The 18,750-nt window shown below is 35.1% G+C and overlaps 1 protein-coding gene across 1 annotated transcript in view; it reads left to right on the top strand.

Annotated features, from left to right (window-relative positions):
- The window catches only part of LOC145661049 (vesicular acetylcholine transporter-like), a 2,637,391-nt gene extending 2,620,096 nt beyond the window's left edge, over positions 1 to 17,295 (top strand). Inside the window, exon 12 of the mRNA XM_081726491.1 lies at positions 15,775 to 17,295. Within this exon, the coding sequence (XP_081582617.1) occupies positions 15,775 to 15,981 (207 nt within the window). The 3' untranslated portion in view covers positions 15,982 to 17,295. The remainder of the gene's footprint in view (positions 1 to 15,774) is intronic.
- Positions 17,296 to 18,750: the final 1,455 nt, after the last annotated feature.

Here is an 18,750-nt window from a genome sequence, read left to right as displayed (position 1 = left end):
CTGCGTTGTAGGAAATCTGAGCATAGATGTGGTGAGCGTGTGTGCAAATCTTGTGATATGCATGTGGATGATGACCACATTTGTTAGTTCAGAAATGCCGTCATACCCATGTTAACAGTTTTGTATATCATCTTTGATGTGGAGACGACGTGACTTCCTAAGAATGAATGTAGGAAATAGGGTCACAATGTTAATTATACGGTTTGAAAAATATTTGTCATGCACGGAAGGACACAAACTTGCATGATACATGTTTTCTGTGTGAGGATAAAAATGGATGCCGAGAGTTTGGCTTTACGACCATTATGTGTTTATTAATTTCGTATTAATACCTCGTCCAAAATTTGAAAAAAATATTGTGCTTTTGCACAATGGTTCCAATTATGATGTCCATTTCACTTGTGGGCATTTAAAGTAAAGCATTCCCTATTTCCCACATTGGTTATGCAGGGTCAAAAATCACTGAAATGCTGATTGGTATTAAAAATATATTCAGGATACTTATCTCTGTATGTTAGTTAAGCTGTCTAAACTCCCAGACTTTACGCCTGTCTGAAAATCACTAGTTAACAAAGGTTTTTTACATAAGAGGAAATACCTGTTCTTAAAGGAACTTTTTGCGCTGAATTCGAATATGCACTCGGTTTTTCTCCACCACGTACGAATTTCCCGTAACAGAGGGATTTTCGGGAAAATCCCTCAAAAATTTCCCTTTTCGTTTATTTTACACCCCAAGATCTTGTCCCCTTGCATATACTAACATAGAAATTATACCTAAGTATACTTTGATTCATATTTAATAAACCCTCCAAGTTTCGTAATAATCGCTTTATTCTTTCTAGAGAAATAAATATGTTTGTATGTATACTGTGTGTACTGTTTATTGCACCTTATAGTAATGCTTTCAGATCTCTTAAGTTGAGGTAAAACGTTTTGCTTTATTACCACAAACACATATATAAAATATAATACAATATAATTTACAAGTGTGACAATTTACAATAAACAATAATACAAATGTACCAAAAGGTCATGAAAAGACAATCAAAACTATCACAATATATGAAACTTCCATTGGGTTACAAAAACGTACACTACTTCCTTCTTTTGTAAGAAATGTTGCATTCTCTAACAAGACCCCAATAATAGTCCCCCATCATTGAAGGATTCCATCGTCCCTGGTACCTTTTCTCCATTGCCATTATATCTTGGTGGAATCTTTCCCCCTGTTCGTCGCTGAGAGCACCTAGGTTAGCAGGAAAGAAGCTGAGGTGGGAGTGCAAAAACTGGATTTTTAAAGACATCCTACAACCCAACTCTTTGTATTTCTGTATCATGTCCTGTACGATTTCTGTGTAACTCTCAGCTTTGTTATTGCCCAGAAAGTTGCGCACAACACACTTAAATACTGTCCAGGCAGCTAGCTCAGCACTGTTTAACTTGCTGTCAAAGCTATCATCAAGCATTAATTTCCTAATTTGGGGACCAATAAACACTCCCGCTGAAATCTTAGCATCACTCAGGTTAGGGAACTTATCTCGCAAATACTTGAAACCTTCACCAGATGTGTCCATGGCTTTGACAAAGTTTTTCATAAGTCCTAACTTGATATGAAGTGGCGGTAGTAATATCTTATTAGGATCTACCAAAGGAGCGTATTTGACGTTGCATTCTCCAGGTACGTAATTCACTCTAGGTTCCCATTCCTTCACTTCATAATGTTTGTCATCAGCTCGGCTATCCCATAAACATAAAAAACATTGGTACTTCGTGTAACCGCACTGCAGTCCTAATAAAATACCAACTACCTTGAGATCACAACATATTTGCCAACAATGGTCCTTGTAATTTATAAGATTTAGCAAAGTTGACATGGTGTCATTGGATTCCTTAATCTTCACTGAGTGCGCAAGTGGTATAGAAGGTTTTTTATTTCCATTATGTAAAAGGACAGCTTTAAGGCTGACCTTTGACGCGTCGGTAAAAAACCTCCATTCTTCTGGAACGTAAGGAATTCCTAGCTCCGCCATCAACCCATTTATATCCGTACATACGCACACATTATCTTGCATTGAGAAATAGCTTGAAAATTGAACATGCCTTTTCCTGTACACTGATATGTTCGCTTCTGCATCCAATAAGTTCCACTGCTGGAGCCTTGATCCCAGAAGTTCCGCCTCTTGTTTTGTCAGGTGCAAATCACGGACTAGGTCATTAAGTTCACATTGCCGGATGAAATGTGGCTCGCGAACACAGTCAGGGATGAACGTTGGATCCTTGGATGTACATGTTGATGTCGATGGTTCATCAAGGTCATGATCATCATCAGAGTCTTTTGGCCATATCTCTTCCCAGTTGGTAGGGGGCTCGGGAAGTGGAAGTTCATCCTCGTGCGGAATAGGTCTAATTGCGGATTTAACGTTGGGATAACTTATTGTGTATTTGCTTTTTTAGAATGTCCCTTAACTACTGTGAGACAAAAATAACAATCATCCAGATGGTTGGTGGGTTGTCTCCACACCATTGGTACAGCAAATTTCATGAACCTCCGTTTCCCTTTGGCCCATGCAAGTAAAGTGACGTAGCACGACGCACAAATTATGTTGGGTGCCCAAGTTTTGTCCTGATCTCCCACACGACATCCGAAATATATATAATATGCTAGTTTCACCGATGGCGTAATGGATCTACACACTGTCCTTTAACTACAAACTGGCCACACACATAACAAAAACTATTTGGTGAGTTAACACACGAACGCCGTCCTCTTGACGCCATTGTACTTATCACAAACTAAACTTCTGGTCTTAGTTGGGTATAATGCCGTTAAGATCAAACATGAAAGCACTCTTAGCAGCAAAGACAACTTTGAAAGTGAAGTAGTGTTAAACCACACGTCAATATAAAAATGTACAAAACTCCCTCACCAGGTGTCAAGAACACAAGAAAGAAAGAAAGAAATGCGCGGGGGAGGGGGAAACGATACCGTAGTGGAAAATTCAGACTGCATTAGTTCATTGTTGTCAACAATGAGTCTGTATTCCATTCTTTCTTTCTTTTGCATTCTGTTACATTTGATAACAAGTATTGATAACCATTTCATGAACAAAACGAAAAAACTTGGAGAATTGTATATATATGTATTAAGATATACATATACTGTACGTTTAAAAAAAATATACGTTGGAAGTACATTCTATTTTTATACACGTTTCTAATTTACAGAGAGCAATACAAGTGTGTTGTTGACTATTGTAAATATTCATTTTTATGTCTGTGTTTGTAGTAATAAAGCAAATCGTTTTTACCCCAATTCAGGAGATCTGAAAGCATTACTATCAGGTGTAATAAATAGTGCACACAGTATACATACAAATATATTTATTTCTCTAGAAAGAACAAAGCGATTTTTACGAAACTTTTAGGGTTTATTAAATATAAATCAAGTTATACTTAGGTATAATTTCTATGTTACTATATGTAAGGGGACAGGAGCTGGGGGAATAAAATATCTGAAAACGGGAAATTTTTGAGGGAATTTCCCGAAAATCCCTCTGTTACGGGAAAACTGTACGTAATGGAGAGAAACCGAGTGCATATTCGAAGCGCAAAAAGTTCCTTTAAGATCAGGTGATTTTTCTCATGTAACAAATAAAAAGTTTAAATTTGTTAACTAGTGAAATTTATGAAAGGGATATTATACTTATACTTATTTAACATTGGAGAACCAAAAATACGTAGGTAAAATTTCTGATCTTGAATATTTTGACCCTGATAGTATGAATTCACCAGATCGACAGCAACTTATCGCCTGGCACCAAAAACGTGCTGCAAGTGACAAGCAGTACTATCTGCACAAGGAGATGCATATGTATTGTAGCAATGATGTGAAAATCCTCGCTCAACCGATCCAGTTTTCAAACTTGATCGGAGGGAAAACTAATGGGATTCAATGTTTTATTTCTTCGTCCACGATTGCAAATATTGCAATATTAACTTATTCGTCTATGTATTTACCTAAAGAGACAATTCTTATTATTCGCCCTCTCGGGTTAGATTACGGTGACCGACAAAGCTTAAAGGCATTGTATTGGTTACTATGCTTGTAACGCACCGAAGGAAATAGAATTCAACATTCGGGGAAATGATGTGGAAACATTTTTTCGTAAATTTAAGATTGATGGGTTTAAAAGCCTAACAAGAGCCGTGTACGAGTATCATGCCTGTTATTTTCACGGGTGCCCAAAATGATATACAACACTTGGGAGACACCCGCTTGATGCTTCCTCTAATCATGCTACATCGGTGCAAGATCGTTATGAAAATACAATCACAAATACTGCAATCCTTAAGAAATTAAATCTAAGTTTTGTTGAGATCTGGGAATGTGAGTGAATTGACCGTTTGAAAAACGACAAAACCTTAAGAGACCTTATTCGAAATCAGTGTAAGGACGTTGTCGATCATCTGGTATCGAAGGAGAATTTCCACTGTGGTCATACTGAATGTTTTAACGTCATAATGAATGTCATATCAATGTAGCTGTGATGAAACCATTCAACACTTGTATGTAACATCGCTATACACATGGGTGATCGCTTGTAAGCCGATGGCTGTAGGTAGGAGAAAAACTCATAGAATGCCGGATTTTCCAGAATTGGAAAGTATCCATGGTATGATTAAATGTACCGTTTTGTCCCCGAAAGATCTTTTTTCCGAATCTTCCATACGTTACGCAAGTCCGATTACCTTTCAGCTTATGTTGTAAATGTATGGATGAAAGTATTGAATATTGCGTGCATAGTGATACTGAATGTGCCTTAACGCACGCATTTAGCACCCCAGAACATAATTAAAAGTAGTGGTTGCTCCTGAGGGAAGTCACAAAGTTAAAAAATTAAAGTTTTCTTGCTTCAAAGTAAGGGGGAACAGTAATCTAATGGACTTAGAAGATGCAGGCCCGAATGGGAACACTATTGTTGGACTCCCGGTTCCAGAAAAACAAGTAAAGAAATCGCATTAAGACTATATCATCCCGGTATTCATGGAGGTGTCATATCACTTAATAGGCCTATTTTTTCATCGGAAATTGGAAACGTAAAGAAATAAAGAAACTACTGCAGAATCAACTTTAGAAGATATTGCTCGTTTGTTAATACAAACTATTCACTCCCTTAAATTCTAGATAGAGACCAATAGGTTATACGCTCCGTTGTTTATGTTCATGGATGTACATGTATTACAATATGTTATTGTGAGCATTTCACAAGCCAAGAGTAACAGAGCCATCTAACAGTTTGATGATCACTTGGTCGAGGAGCCCGCGAGCAGAATGTGTTAATTACATGTATTACTTGCAGAATTTAGTCATAGGAGCCACACTGGTTTCCACAGAGGAACATTATGCTGCTAAGACTGCACTGGATAGTAGATTACAGTTTACCGCGGGACCCGACTGGGAGCAAACGGTACAATCCGCTGAAGTCCGGCACTGATTGTTGTATACGACAATTAATATAGTAGGGAAGTTTTGTTCCTTTAGTTTGAAGCAACAAAAAGTCTTTTAATTTTTATCCGTGTTACTTCTCTTACAAGCCCCCTCCGATTAAAAGTACATTTTTAAAAATTTAGAAAATATTTTTCTACTTTTTCTTCTCTCTATATATAAAAGTTATTGCTCTGGAGGTATACACTACCAAAATTTCTCAAAAATCGCTAATTTTTAGTGCTTTGATTAGCACATCCCTGTAGGATAGGCCGGAACTCCTGCAAGTATTACTGGAGACTATGAGACCATTGACATTGCAATATCCTCTGAAGTACTATTATTTCGTTGTGTTACATTCAAACCGATATAAAGGGATCAGAGAAAGTTCCCTTTTACTTTTTGGTTTACTTTTAGCTTCCTCAGAGGTAGCTGTTTTATTATAAAATGGTTTTAACAAACACTTAGGCGGGCTATACCCTATAGGATAGATCCTAGGAAATCTCTTACGATTTGTCCTAGAGTCAAAATCTCAACGTGTATGGCATCAGATCGCATGTCATTTCCTGTGTTCTGAATGATCCTATGAGATTTTTCTTGTTTAGAGCACGCTCTATTTTGGAAAGAAAATTCGTAAGATTTCGATTTAAGCGACATCAGGTGAGAGAAAGTGAAAACAAAACAGGTGAAAACACAACTGATGAGGTATCGTCTGATCGTACAGGTTAACTTTAGGTGTACCACTCGAAATAATTGTTGAAAAATTATAATTTATCACTGTTTCCTAAATGATTTACGCTAACCGACATGAAAATTATTCACATAGCATAAATAAAATCCCTCAAGAGAACCATCAAAAGCAATTGATGATAAACTACAATTCTTTTACGATTTGCGTACAAATACGGGGTCCGGAGATATAGCATAAAAACTATAGTGCAAAAAACGCAAACCAAGTTGTGCTAGGTGGCCTCTGGAAAGTACGAATGCTATCTAACAGTCAGGGCAGGGCGAAGCCGGGGCCCGAGCGTCAGTCAGGGGGCGCGAGCGAAGGAAGCAGGCGCGTCAGCTAATGTAGTGAAAACGAGTGGGTTTAGGCAATGATACGAGTTTGAATAGCAATTGTCATGGTATCGTGGTGGTAGCGCTCCACTTGTAAACATAAACTATAGCTTCTGTAAACTATACAGAAATAAACCGGCGGCGGAAAATAGTTTCACCAGTCATCTTTCATATGCATTCACTTACGTAAATGTTTCTCAGAAGGGGTCCAAAAGTAGGCAAAACATACAAAATTTACAGGAGAAATAAAAGATGCAAGTACTTAGACGTAACCAAATCTAACCTAATGAAATTAACTAACTTAAGCTAACCTAATATTAATAGAAGTATGCGAAATTCTATCACTTTTTGAAAATTAGCTGGATCCATATACTAATATAATGTAACGTAACATAACCGTAACTAACCTGAACCAGCCTAAACTAAACTATTGTAAATAGAAACTACCGAAATTGTAACATTTCTTAGAAAAATTAGCTGGACCCTTTCTGCTAAACATTGTCTCACCTTTTCTATCCGTCGTTAAAACATTTATAATCATTTTACACTAATAACCCTACAATTGTAAACATAAAATACAGCTGTATTACTTTGTATTTAATTCTGTTGTTTGCAGAAATTTGATCCATATAAATATATCTTTCCATGCAAAGTATTAAATTTTATTTGTAAATCTTGTAACAAGTGGTGCACCAAAAGTATTCCAGCACCCTTCTGACATTTATGTTCTTTTTTAGAGGTATCCAATTTAACAATATAACACCTGTTATTAATATCAGTGGGATGCAGTATTGTTAGCATAGTAATTCTTTAATTTTGTACTTTTATTAAATAGAACTATTTCACAATGTTGATAAACGTCATTCGGTCAGACAGGAAAACTCTTCACGTGTATGGCACAAAAAGGGTAGTATTTCCTACAAGGTATGTCATAACATTTTTCCGAAGATAAATCCTAAGATATTTCCTAGGATTGATCTCGTGGTGTATAGCCCGCCTTAGAGTCACTGATATCAGATCCTGTTACTTCCTTCACCAGACTTTCGGGAAACGTTTAGCTCTTGTTATTATAAGTTCTGTAATTTCACGAATGTTGAATACCTGTAATGTCTCCCTAAGTTTCTACTTCTAATTTTACTTCTAAAGCTGTCTTCTCACAAAAATACAAATAAATAAAAAATTGAAACCTAAGAATCTGTGTGTTAGTTAAAAACAAGCGATATCTATGCGTAATGTGGGTGTTGGACATAAGCTCACCGGCAAAAAACTCACCGGACATAAGCTCACCGACAGTCTTATATTACAGGGACGGACAAAAGCTTACCGATAGCAAACATAAGCTCCCTTGAAGGACTTGTAATAAAATTCACCGAATATTGAAATTCAGGTGTTAGTTACTTCCTAAGCAGAAAATGGAGCTACTATCTTATCTATCAGGTATAAAAAAATAATAAGGACGTTGCGGAGTTGCGTTGTATTAAACGTGGGCAGACCTTGAGGAACTTGTAATAAAATGCCCTGGATACTAAAATCTAGCTTTTGACTACAATTACAAATAGGCCAAATAACTCGGTAGAAAGTAGAGCTACTAATGTCGTATAGCAGTGGATCAGATATCAGAATAAAATAGGGATGTTGCAAGTTTAATGTGTGAAGCATGGGCGACAGTAAGCCTAATTTTGGCCCTGGAAATTTTCGAACCAAATTTTTCTTATAAGCCTGACAATTCATCAACTGCATTAAAATAATTTCATGATAAGGCATGAGTATTTATATAATAGAATTTGCTTGCTAACAGGACTGTTGATTTTTTTATTATTATTATTTTACGAAATCAACATACTCAGATATATTTAGGCTTTGCTTCCTAGTGCTGCCGTCGTTCATGCAGACAAACACTCAAACAAGTCTCTTTCTTATTTACTAACACTAAGCTTTTTTTGTTCATAAGTTGTTTTGATCTTAGTAAATAAGAAAGAGATTCATTTAATGAGTATTGGTCTGCAAATGTGATGACAGCCTTAAGACTTGAACTCTGCAACACTCTTAATATTTTATTCTGATGTCTGATAAATTCTATATGACGTTAGTCATATAGCCTATTTTCTATTGAGGAACTAGGCCTACTAGTAGTCAAAGCCCAGATTTAAATATCAGGAGCATTTTATTTCAAGTTCCTCAAGTCCGCCCACGTTTAATACATTAAACCTTGCAACATATTTATTATTTTATTTTTATATCTGACAACTGATATAGAGCATTAATAGCTCTATTTTCCTACTGCTAGTCCTATTTTCCTACTGCTAGCTCTATTTTCCTACTGAATTAGGCCTACTGCTAGTCAAAGTCTATATTTTAATATCTCTTTATACCCATCATACGTTTTTTTTTAAAGCGAAATGAAATATATCTCACATACTTTCAGCCATAGCAAAAAAAAAAAAAAAAAGATATCCTTTCCCCAAAATCGTTTTCCGATATTTCTATGCTGCAAAATTTCTTGCACCGAAAGTTTCAGCATAGGGGAGGGGGTTGGATTGCTATCTTCAGTAAAAGAATGTAGTATTCTTTTGTTTGTCCAAATCCGTTTTCAATTTATATTTTAATACTCAAAATCTACTTCATATTAATATTCAAAGTCTAGTTTTCATTTTTGTCATATTTTCCGTTTGCCGTTTATCCATTGCTTACTTGTATTTATTTTATTCAGGTTTATTTACCTTTGCAATTAAATTAATTAATCTATAAATGTAGTTAGTTATCATTATTGTATTCTTTATTGCATTAATTATCATATAACACAATTATATTATTAGTGGTGAGTTTATGTCCGCTTTTGCATTAACATTTAAAGAGGGTCACAAAGATATGCAGAAAAAATTTTTCTCTCTTCCTGGCTTGTTTCTTCCCTACTTGACAAATGTTATATTGCTTTGCTTGGTGAATCCGTTTCCTTCAACGTTCAGAAAACCAAAAACTATTGATTTGCAAAACACCTCTTTCTTTTAATCCTCAAACGGAAACATGACGGCAGAAAGTTTAGTATTAACGTGTCAGGTATTTCTATGAGATAAGAAAAACATTATTTTCTAACTAAATGATAGCTCTATCCACGTAGATTCTGCAAACAGAAACAATGAAAATCGATATAAAAGTTACTCACATTATTTTAACAAAAATCGATTTAGATAATAGTTTGGGCTGCCGCAAAAATAGGAAAAGTTAGAAAACTCCGATTAATTGTAACAACTCCATCAGGGGTTGAAATTGGAGGGGACATACGCCATTAATCAGCCCATTAAGGTTGTACAAGCTCGCGAACATGGCTCTTGCGCTCAACTGGGCTCGAGCTCAATAATTGAGCCCGAGCCTCAATGAAACAAGTCGCTGCGAGCCCAACTCAGACAAGTAAGCCCGAGTACAAGTGAGCTCAAGCCCCAATGAAATACGTGAGCGCGAGCCCAATTGAGAGAAATGAGCCCGAGGGCGAGCGCAGTCGAGAGAAGGGAGCGTGAGCCCAAGTGAGCGCGAGCCCAATTGAGGCAAGTGAGCGTGAGCCCGGGTGAGCACAAGTCTATTGGAGAGAAGTGAGCGCAAGCCCGGGTGAGCGCAAGCCCAGTGGACAGAAGTGAGCGCGAGCCCGAGTGAGTGCGAGCCCAGTTGAGAGAAGTGAGCGCGAGCCCGAGTGAGTGCGAGCCCAGTTGAGAGAAGTGAGCGCGAGCGCGAGTGAGTGCGAACCCAGTTGGGAAAAGTGATCGCGAGCGCTAGTGATCGCGAGTCCAGTTGAGACAGGTAGAAATGAAGATATGCAACCAAACAATAGAAAAGGGAAGGCGAAGTTATGTAACCGAAGAATAGAAACGAAAAAGTGAAGATATGTAACCCACCAATACAAACAAGCCACAGCTAAAACACTTATATACGTGAAAAGCATAGATATGCAACCCAAAAATACAAACAAGCCGTGGTTATAACACTTACATACATAGAAACTAAAGATATGTAACCGCACAACACGAACAAGCCTTGTTAAAACACATACGTAAAAGTGAAGATATGCAACCCAACAATACAAACAAAAGGTTGAAGTTATGCAACACGCAAAGCATACTGAAGATGTTATGCATGCATCTTGTCACCATTTAATACACATATTACTGTCCACATATCAATAAAAACATACATACATACGTCGATTGAGAAAAGGTAGTCATATACATATGTAATTTATGATTGAACTGCGTTTCGTACACAATTATACCCGAACGTAAGTGATAAGATGTTACTCTGTGCTAAAACACCGAATAATCCAATCAAACATCACAAAAAATGCATAATATAGTTTTCTTAGAGTTACATCTGTTTCTTCCCACATTTTCCGCTATACGTATGTATGTATTGTACAATATATATTACTCTACAGTGTACAAGACTCTCTACTTCAGTGATAAAAGCAAAGTATTTCTTTCTAACCCGTTCATTACCATTTAATGCCTTTTCATGAATATTTAATACATTTATCTTATTTTTAAAAAATAAACTAATTTATGCAAAAATATAATAAAGAAATCTTGTTACAAAACTACTTGCGAAAGGAAGAAGGAAGACTCAACCTCAAGTAAAGACTTTGTTACCCTAACAATAAACTCAAACTCAGGTAAGAAAAAAAAAGGTCTAGTAGATGACCCTATTCTCTAGTTTCCGGTAGAAGAGCCATAAAACAAGCTGGTTGATAGCGGCCAAGCCACTAAAAAGGGTTCCTTTACCAAAGGAGAACCTCTTTCAAGTAATGGAAAAGAAATGCTGAATCGTCACTCGTTATTACCTGTCCAATCGCTCCACCAAAATTGCTTCTCGTTTATTGGACATTACAAGTTTCTAGATGGAATATAACCCTTACTTTTCATTTGCTGCACTATTTCAATACAAGTTAAGACCCTTCTACCTCAAACCGAAGTAAGCTAAAAAGAAGATCGGGACCTCTTACAGCGTTATAAATTCCGGATAAAAAAACGAAAAATTCCGTGTAACACTGTTCAACAACGAAAATGTAAATTGAACAAAATCAGCTAATTCTTATTGATTTTGTAGTGCTGATCACGAATTTGAAAGTTATTTTCGAATATTAGCTCTACTTTTCGTTTTACAGGCATGTCTAATAATAACGCTTTAAAAATAAATATATTCGCTTCGTTTGGGGTAAAATGTTACACTGATCCGGCAACACTGGAGAAACTATATGAACGCTTGGTTTCATTGTGTTTCTTATCTCAGTAGTGTTCTGCTATTGTTAGAAAAGACAGGTTTAGTGCAGTTATCAGCATTTTGGGCGTGACGTTTGTGTAGTGCAGGACATAAAAATACAACTACAAGTACGCAAAAATACTGGTATTTCGAATGTATATTTTTAAATAGTTGTCGGAACTATTTCAAGTGACATTTTGAGGATTTCAATAAACAAAAATGCCGCGAAATTGTGTAAACAGTGCGGATAGCTTCTGCTACGTGTGTTGAGAAGTGACATTTTCCTCACAAAAGCAGATTATAACCCCACTAATAAGAAAAGCCTATCAATATTACTTTGGTTGTAAAATTGGAGACCAAGATAAATCTTGGGCACCCCACATTGTGTGTAACACTTGTGCCAGCAATCTAAGAAGTTGGATTAATGGGAAGGGGCGCTCAATGCCTTTTGCAGTGCCCATGATTTGGAGGGAGCCAAGCGACCACATCAGAGACTGTTATTCTTTTATGGTTCCTTCCGTCAAGAAGGGAATTTCCACGAAGAAGAAGCGGGCCTTGATCTATCCTAATTCCTTCTGCAATGCGCCCTGTTCCACATGGAGAAGGACTACCTGTTCCTGACCCACCTAAAGAATACGATCTTTTTTCTGATGATGATCAAGAAGTTGAAGCTCCTGAATCAGGTACTTCGAAGGACCCTACGTTTGTTGTAGAAGAACCTCCATGTGAACCACATAGACTTACTCAAGAGGAACTAAGTGATCTAATCAGACTTGGACCTCTCGAAAAGCAAAGCCGAAATTTTAGCGTCACGCTTAAAGCAATGGAATTTATTGCAGGAAAAAGTAAATATTTCAGTGTATCGGAATAGGGAGAAGATGTTCACTTCATTTTTTACTATGGAAGACACACTTGTGGCATGTACAGATGTAAATTGTCTCATGAGGGCACTTAAAATTAATTATGAACCTACGGAGTGGAGGCTCTTTATAGATTCGTCCAAGGTGAGTTTAAAGGCAGTGCTTTTACATATTGGAAATGAACTCCCTTCAATTCCTGTAGGTTACGCAGTTCATATGAAGGAATCTTATGAAAACTTGAAACGTTTACTTCAAGCCATTAAATATTACGATTTTCAGTGGCTCATTTGTGGTGACCTTAAAGTAATAGCACTGTTGCTAGGTATGCAGTTAGAATATACAAAGTATTGTTGATTTATATGTGAATGGGACAGTAGAGATCGTGGATCTCATTACCGCAAAAGTGATTGGAGTACCAGAGAAATTCTTCAGCCGGGAGTGAAAAATGTGCAGCATGAACCACTGGTAGATCGTAACCGAATTTTGCTTCCATCTCTACATATTAAATTAGGTCTTATGAAAAGTTTTGTTAAGAGCATGAACCAAGAGGATGAGGCCTATAAGTACCTAAGAGGACAATTCCCTCGATTAAATGATGCCAAAGTTAAAGAGGGTATTTTCATAGGGCCACAGATTAGGCAACTGTTCAAATATCACAAGTTCGACGAAATTATCCAAGGCGAGGAGAAAGCTGCGTGGGAAAGCTTGAAGAGTGTTTGTTCACAGTTCTTGGGAAGACACCGAGCAACAAATTACAAACAATTGGTAGCAAAGTTGTTATTGTGCTACGAAAATCTTGGTTGCAATGTCTCTGAAACTCCACTTTCTTCATTCACATCTAGACTTCTTTCCCGAAGATTGTGGAGCAGTAAGTGACGAACATGGTGAGCGTTTCCATCAAGATATTGCAGCCATGGAGAAGAGATATGAGGGAAAGTGGAGTTCTAACATATTGGCCGACTACTGTTGGACTATTGCAAGGGATGCTCCAGATATAGCCTACAAAAGGCAAGCCAAGCGAAGACGCTCAAAATAAAATAAGCATAATACTGTACAAGGGATCACTTGAAACTTTTGTCTACATTGCAGTGTAGTTCATGCACAAAAAGGTATTTGTACATATTTTTCATGTTTTGATGTTAATACTGATTTTTATTACAGAATTGTTAATGTTTAACTTGACCACGGTTACTTTATCTTCTGTATCGCTGTGAAACTGGTATTTGCGCAATTTTGAAAAAGGAAGTACAAGGGTATAGAAAGCTATAGGTTAGGGTACTTCTTAACTCCCCAGCTTATCACATCACAGTGAAATAGATTAAAAAAAAGTGAAATGTAGGTTTTTACAAGGATTTTGCTTAAATGTTCTGTAAATATTAATACATTTGTATATATACAGCTACTGTTGTACAAGGGCGTTTTTTTTCACAACCTGAGCTAAGAAAATTCTTCCATTATCATTTCCTTTCATATTATGCTTAAATGAATGTAAAAATCGCAATTTCAAAGAATTTACATACTTTCGATCAAAATTTGTTGAACAGTGTAATTTATGCAAATTTTAAGCTAATTAGTAACATTTGTTCTTCTTTTCTATAAATACGTTCTCTACAAATAATATATTTTATCTACTCCTTTTTTCTGTCTGAATTTCATACAATTAATGAATACTTCTTCGAAATGAATCAATACAATAAACCATAAGATGGTAGGCACTTGTAAACAATAACGCCGATTATACGTTAATCATTAACGACACAATGTCTATCACAGGATGTCTTCTTAATATGTAGTATATTCCATTTATTTATGCCTGTATCACTAGTTAATTAATTCAGTAATTTTTATTAAAAGATTGTAACATATAAGTGCTTTGATATCGTAAAATATAATATCCCCATTCAATTAAAATACGTACATATATGTCAGATTTTCTCATATAAATTGAATATCATATTCATTCTTTAATTAAGATATAAATTAAAATGATAAAGGTTTCCTCACAGGAATGGGTATCATACGCGATTAATTTAATTAAAAATGTAGAGGCGAGATTCCCTCATACTACCTTGATATCATACGCGATTATATTAATCAAAGGGGAATATCAAAATTATCTTTGATATCAAATTGTTATTAGATTTCATTATAGTCAAATTGCAATAAAATATATATGATTTCAACCCTTTATGATATAATGTCCAAACAATGCCATAACGCGAATAATTAACCCGTTGAAGCTTTAATTAAAAATATCAAAATTATTCATGAGAATTCGTGGGAATGTTCCTTTATACTATTCTCTTCAGTCGTTTTTCGTAAAGTAGTCCGAAAAACTCACCCCAAGAGCAAACGACCCGTTCTCGGTCGAAATGAGTGATTCAAAGATACAACAGTTTGGAGGTCTTATTGGAAAAATATATTTACGAAATATAAACAAAATCGATAAAGCCATTTTTGAGAAAATAGGAAATTTTTGCTTTCGCATTTCATTAATCTACTCTTATTCTTATGTGCAGCAAGAAAATTCGACTGAAGAGCCACATAGAAATTCGATCTAGATACCTTGGACGGCATAGCCTCCAGGCAAGTATACATCAAAACGGACGGACGAACAGACGAAAGGGTGTCTAAAAATAACCTTTTTGGTATGTATGGACCATGAAACGTGTAAATCCATTGAAATCTCGAGTTCAATTTTCTTCAAAATCACTATACTTTCTTCTCTTTTTTCGACGCACCAAAGTAAACATGCTTTGATATTTATAAAATCAGTCTAAGAAAGACATAGGTTTCCAGCTGACTGTGAGCTAGACATGGTTTCTGTTGTAAAACTAGCAGTGAAGAAATCGGACCACAGGCAATCTATATCAGAATTTTAAGTTCCTTTCTGTCTCTTACCTGTCCACTCTATTCATTCTCAGCATACAACTTCCATAATAGGAACTATGTGTATAACCGAACGTCAGTGCTTTATTACAACTCAATTGGCAGATTACAACAGAATTTAATATTCCTAACCATGATGAAAGGTAAAGGTATAATTAATTTTTAAATAGTAATACATTTAAACTTTTCATTAATTGGCTTTATGATTTCAATTTTGTGATTTTTTCGTTACAGGTACCGACTTCGTCCGACAGTTTTATATGTTATGGTCCTGTCGTTCCTGATGGTTATGGTTCTTGCTACAATCCACACAAAGAGATGATCGTATTTTGTCTTTCTGCATTTCACTCTTGTGAGTGGACGAGTACATGGAAGTTTTCTCGAAGTCTTGAATTTAGTTTAAATAGCATGCAGCAGCTCCTGCTAAAACGAAAGAAATAGGAAAACACTTAAAACACAACAGCACTAAAACATATAAAACTTGCACAGTAGAAAACAAAATATATCAGGTAATTTGTTGACCGAAAATCTAATTGACATTTACAGAAACTTTAAATAGTTATATGATATATATGTTCTGTAATACATGTTTCAATATCTCATAAAAGTACTGTCTAGCTTAGAAACATACATATATAAATAAACGAAAGCAACGTGTTGCACCAGATTGTTTGTGATACAATATATTGTGAATTATATGAATGTTTAGGTAAGCATTAGTCCATAATTACGTAAACCTCGTCTTGTTCACGTGCTCATCATGCCTTGTTTTGCTTCCATCTTCTGTGAGTCGTACAAAGGTAAGACTCACGCTCATGTCTGCATGTTTACTGATCTGTTTGTGTTTGTACATTTCCTTAGGAGTATAAACAAAGTACTACAAAAAGTTGACGTTGAAAAAATTAGAGAAATAATGTTAGCAAGAAAGAATATATGACTAATTATGATATAATGAGAGAAGGAAAGGAATTCCTAAAAGAAAGGGAAAAGCCAAGGAAAAAGCATATGTGAATACTTCCTAGACGTGCACATGTACAGACAGGCAGGAACCTAGAAACGAAATTTTAAAAAATGAAGCAATGAAAATACACAATAATATTGAAATAATATATAAAGAAAAGATAAGCTCTGTTATAGCGACAAAATAGTATATAGAATTATATTTTCTGTTGTATCTAAACTTTCACTCAGTAAAATTTACTCAAATTTCATGTCTCAATACTGTCCTGGAAGTACAGAAATAAACTAATTATTTTTGTTATCTGTATTTTATGTATAACTGATTAGAGGTAAAAAAAATAACTAATTTTTTGTACTAAATATCTTATTTTCAGTAACTTCAATTCTCTCTAACTACTGTTTAAATGTTGAAATTAACAATTATTTAAATGTTCATACAATTATTAAAAATCACATAAAACTCTTTAAAATAAAAAGCTTACCATATCAAATAGTTACAAAATGGGATTTATATGGTACCATGTCAAATAGTTATAAAATGGTCTTGGTTCTGAAAGGGCCAATGTTACTTTTGGCGAAAGAAACGCCAATCCATACTTTGGCCTTTTTTAACCAGAGAAATATTTCATCCTCAGCAAAGACGTATGACATTATTTGGAAAATTATTCTAAAACTACTCTATGTTGACATTTGCCCTTCTTACACAAGGAAATGGCCATTTAGAGACATTAAAATGCTTAAAGTTCATCTTGGCAAAAATGTGACATTCGCCCTTTTAGACCCAAGCCACACACATACACACACACACACACACACACACACACACACATATATATATATATATATATATATATATATATATATACATACATACATATATATATATATATATACATACATATATATATATATATATATATATATATATATATATATATATATATATATATATTAAGCGGCACTACGTAAACTTCAACAAATAAATGAACGGAAAAAGTAGGTTATTCATATAGAAGCAAAGAACTACATTAAAAAAAATACACATTCATACTATACCTGATGTTTCTTTAATTGTATGTGTATACGTACTAGACAAACAGGCTCTGTTTCTGAAATTATCGGCCAATAATAGGAAATTATCTGCTAGTACTTAATACTATAATGATAATTCAGTATAAAATTCTCCTAGAATATAAGTTATAAGAGAGAGCCAAATAATAATTTACTCGTAAGACTAGCTTCAAATAATGAATAAATTATAAATTAGAAGTGGGTATTATACATATTTAACCTGTTATACTTAATGATATCCAACCAAATATGTTTATAAGGTTATCATTTATACACCCTTCTTAATATTTAATTAATGAATAAAATCGCTGAATTTTTGTACCATACAAACATCAAGAGCAGGATATTATTTGGCATACTTTGCAATATCATCAGATTAACAGTGTGTCAATATAACATAAAGTTATATTTCTTTAAATGGCTACGTCTAGGGATGCGCACTAGACGAGTCGAGACAGGATTTTCCTGACAAAATTCGAGTCGAGACACGGCTCTTCCAATTGAGAAATATACACTTTTCAAGTCGAGACATCACTTTTACGGCACTTTTACGAGTCGAGACAGCCACAAATCTTGTCTCGTGTGCATCCCTAGCTACGTCAGATTTTTATATATTTCAAAATTATATATTAAATGAAAACTTAAACACCACTCTTATTGTTCAGTGTTTCAAAAAGAACGCTACAGTATCAAAAGATTTAAAAAAATGTTTGAAAACTTTTACAATGGTAATAACGTGGAAACAGAGATCATTATCCTATTTTGAGCTATTTGATATTTCAGCCATTCCTGAGATATGGAAATATTGGCAAAGATTGCTATATTGCTTAAAATGGCGTATATGTTGGAACTTTTGCAAGACAGTTGTTGCTTTCCTGTGTTTCTATAGCATTACTGTAATAAATTTTGGTATTGTAATTACAAGTTCTCCAAATCACGTAATGTTAAACAGTATTTCACACTTAATCACTGTTTACCACATGTCCGGATCCGGAACGATATGAGATGTCAAATTACTTTAAACGGAATTATGATCTTTGCATCTATTTAAAACGACCTTTGTGATTTGATGTGGTACTTAGTTAAAAATGTTTCTCGAAATAAGAGCTTTTAAAGAAAATTAAAATTTTCAGTCCTTTGTTATTATTATTTATCCGAAATACGCCATATTATCACCAT

Source organism: Thermobia domestica, chromosome 1 (assembly GCF_964235325.1).
Source record: "Thermobia domestica chromosome 1, izTheDome1.hap1.1, whole genome shotgun sequence".
Taxonomy (NCBI): Eukaryota; Metazoa; Arthropoda; class Insecta; order Zygentoma; family Lepismatidae; genus Thermobia; species Thermobia domestica.
This window is presented reverse-complemented; position numbering and strand designations above follow the sequence as displayed.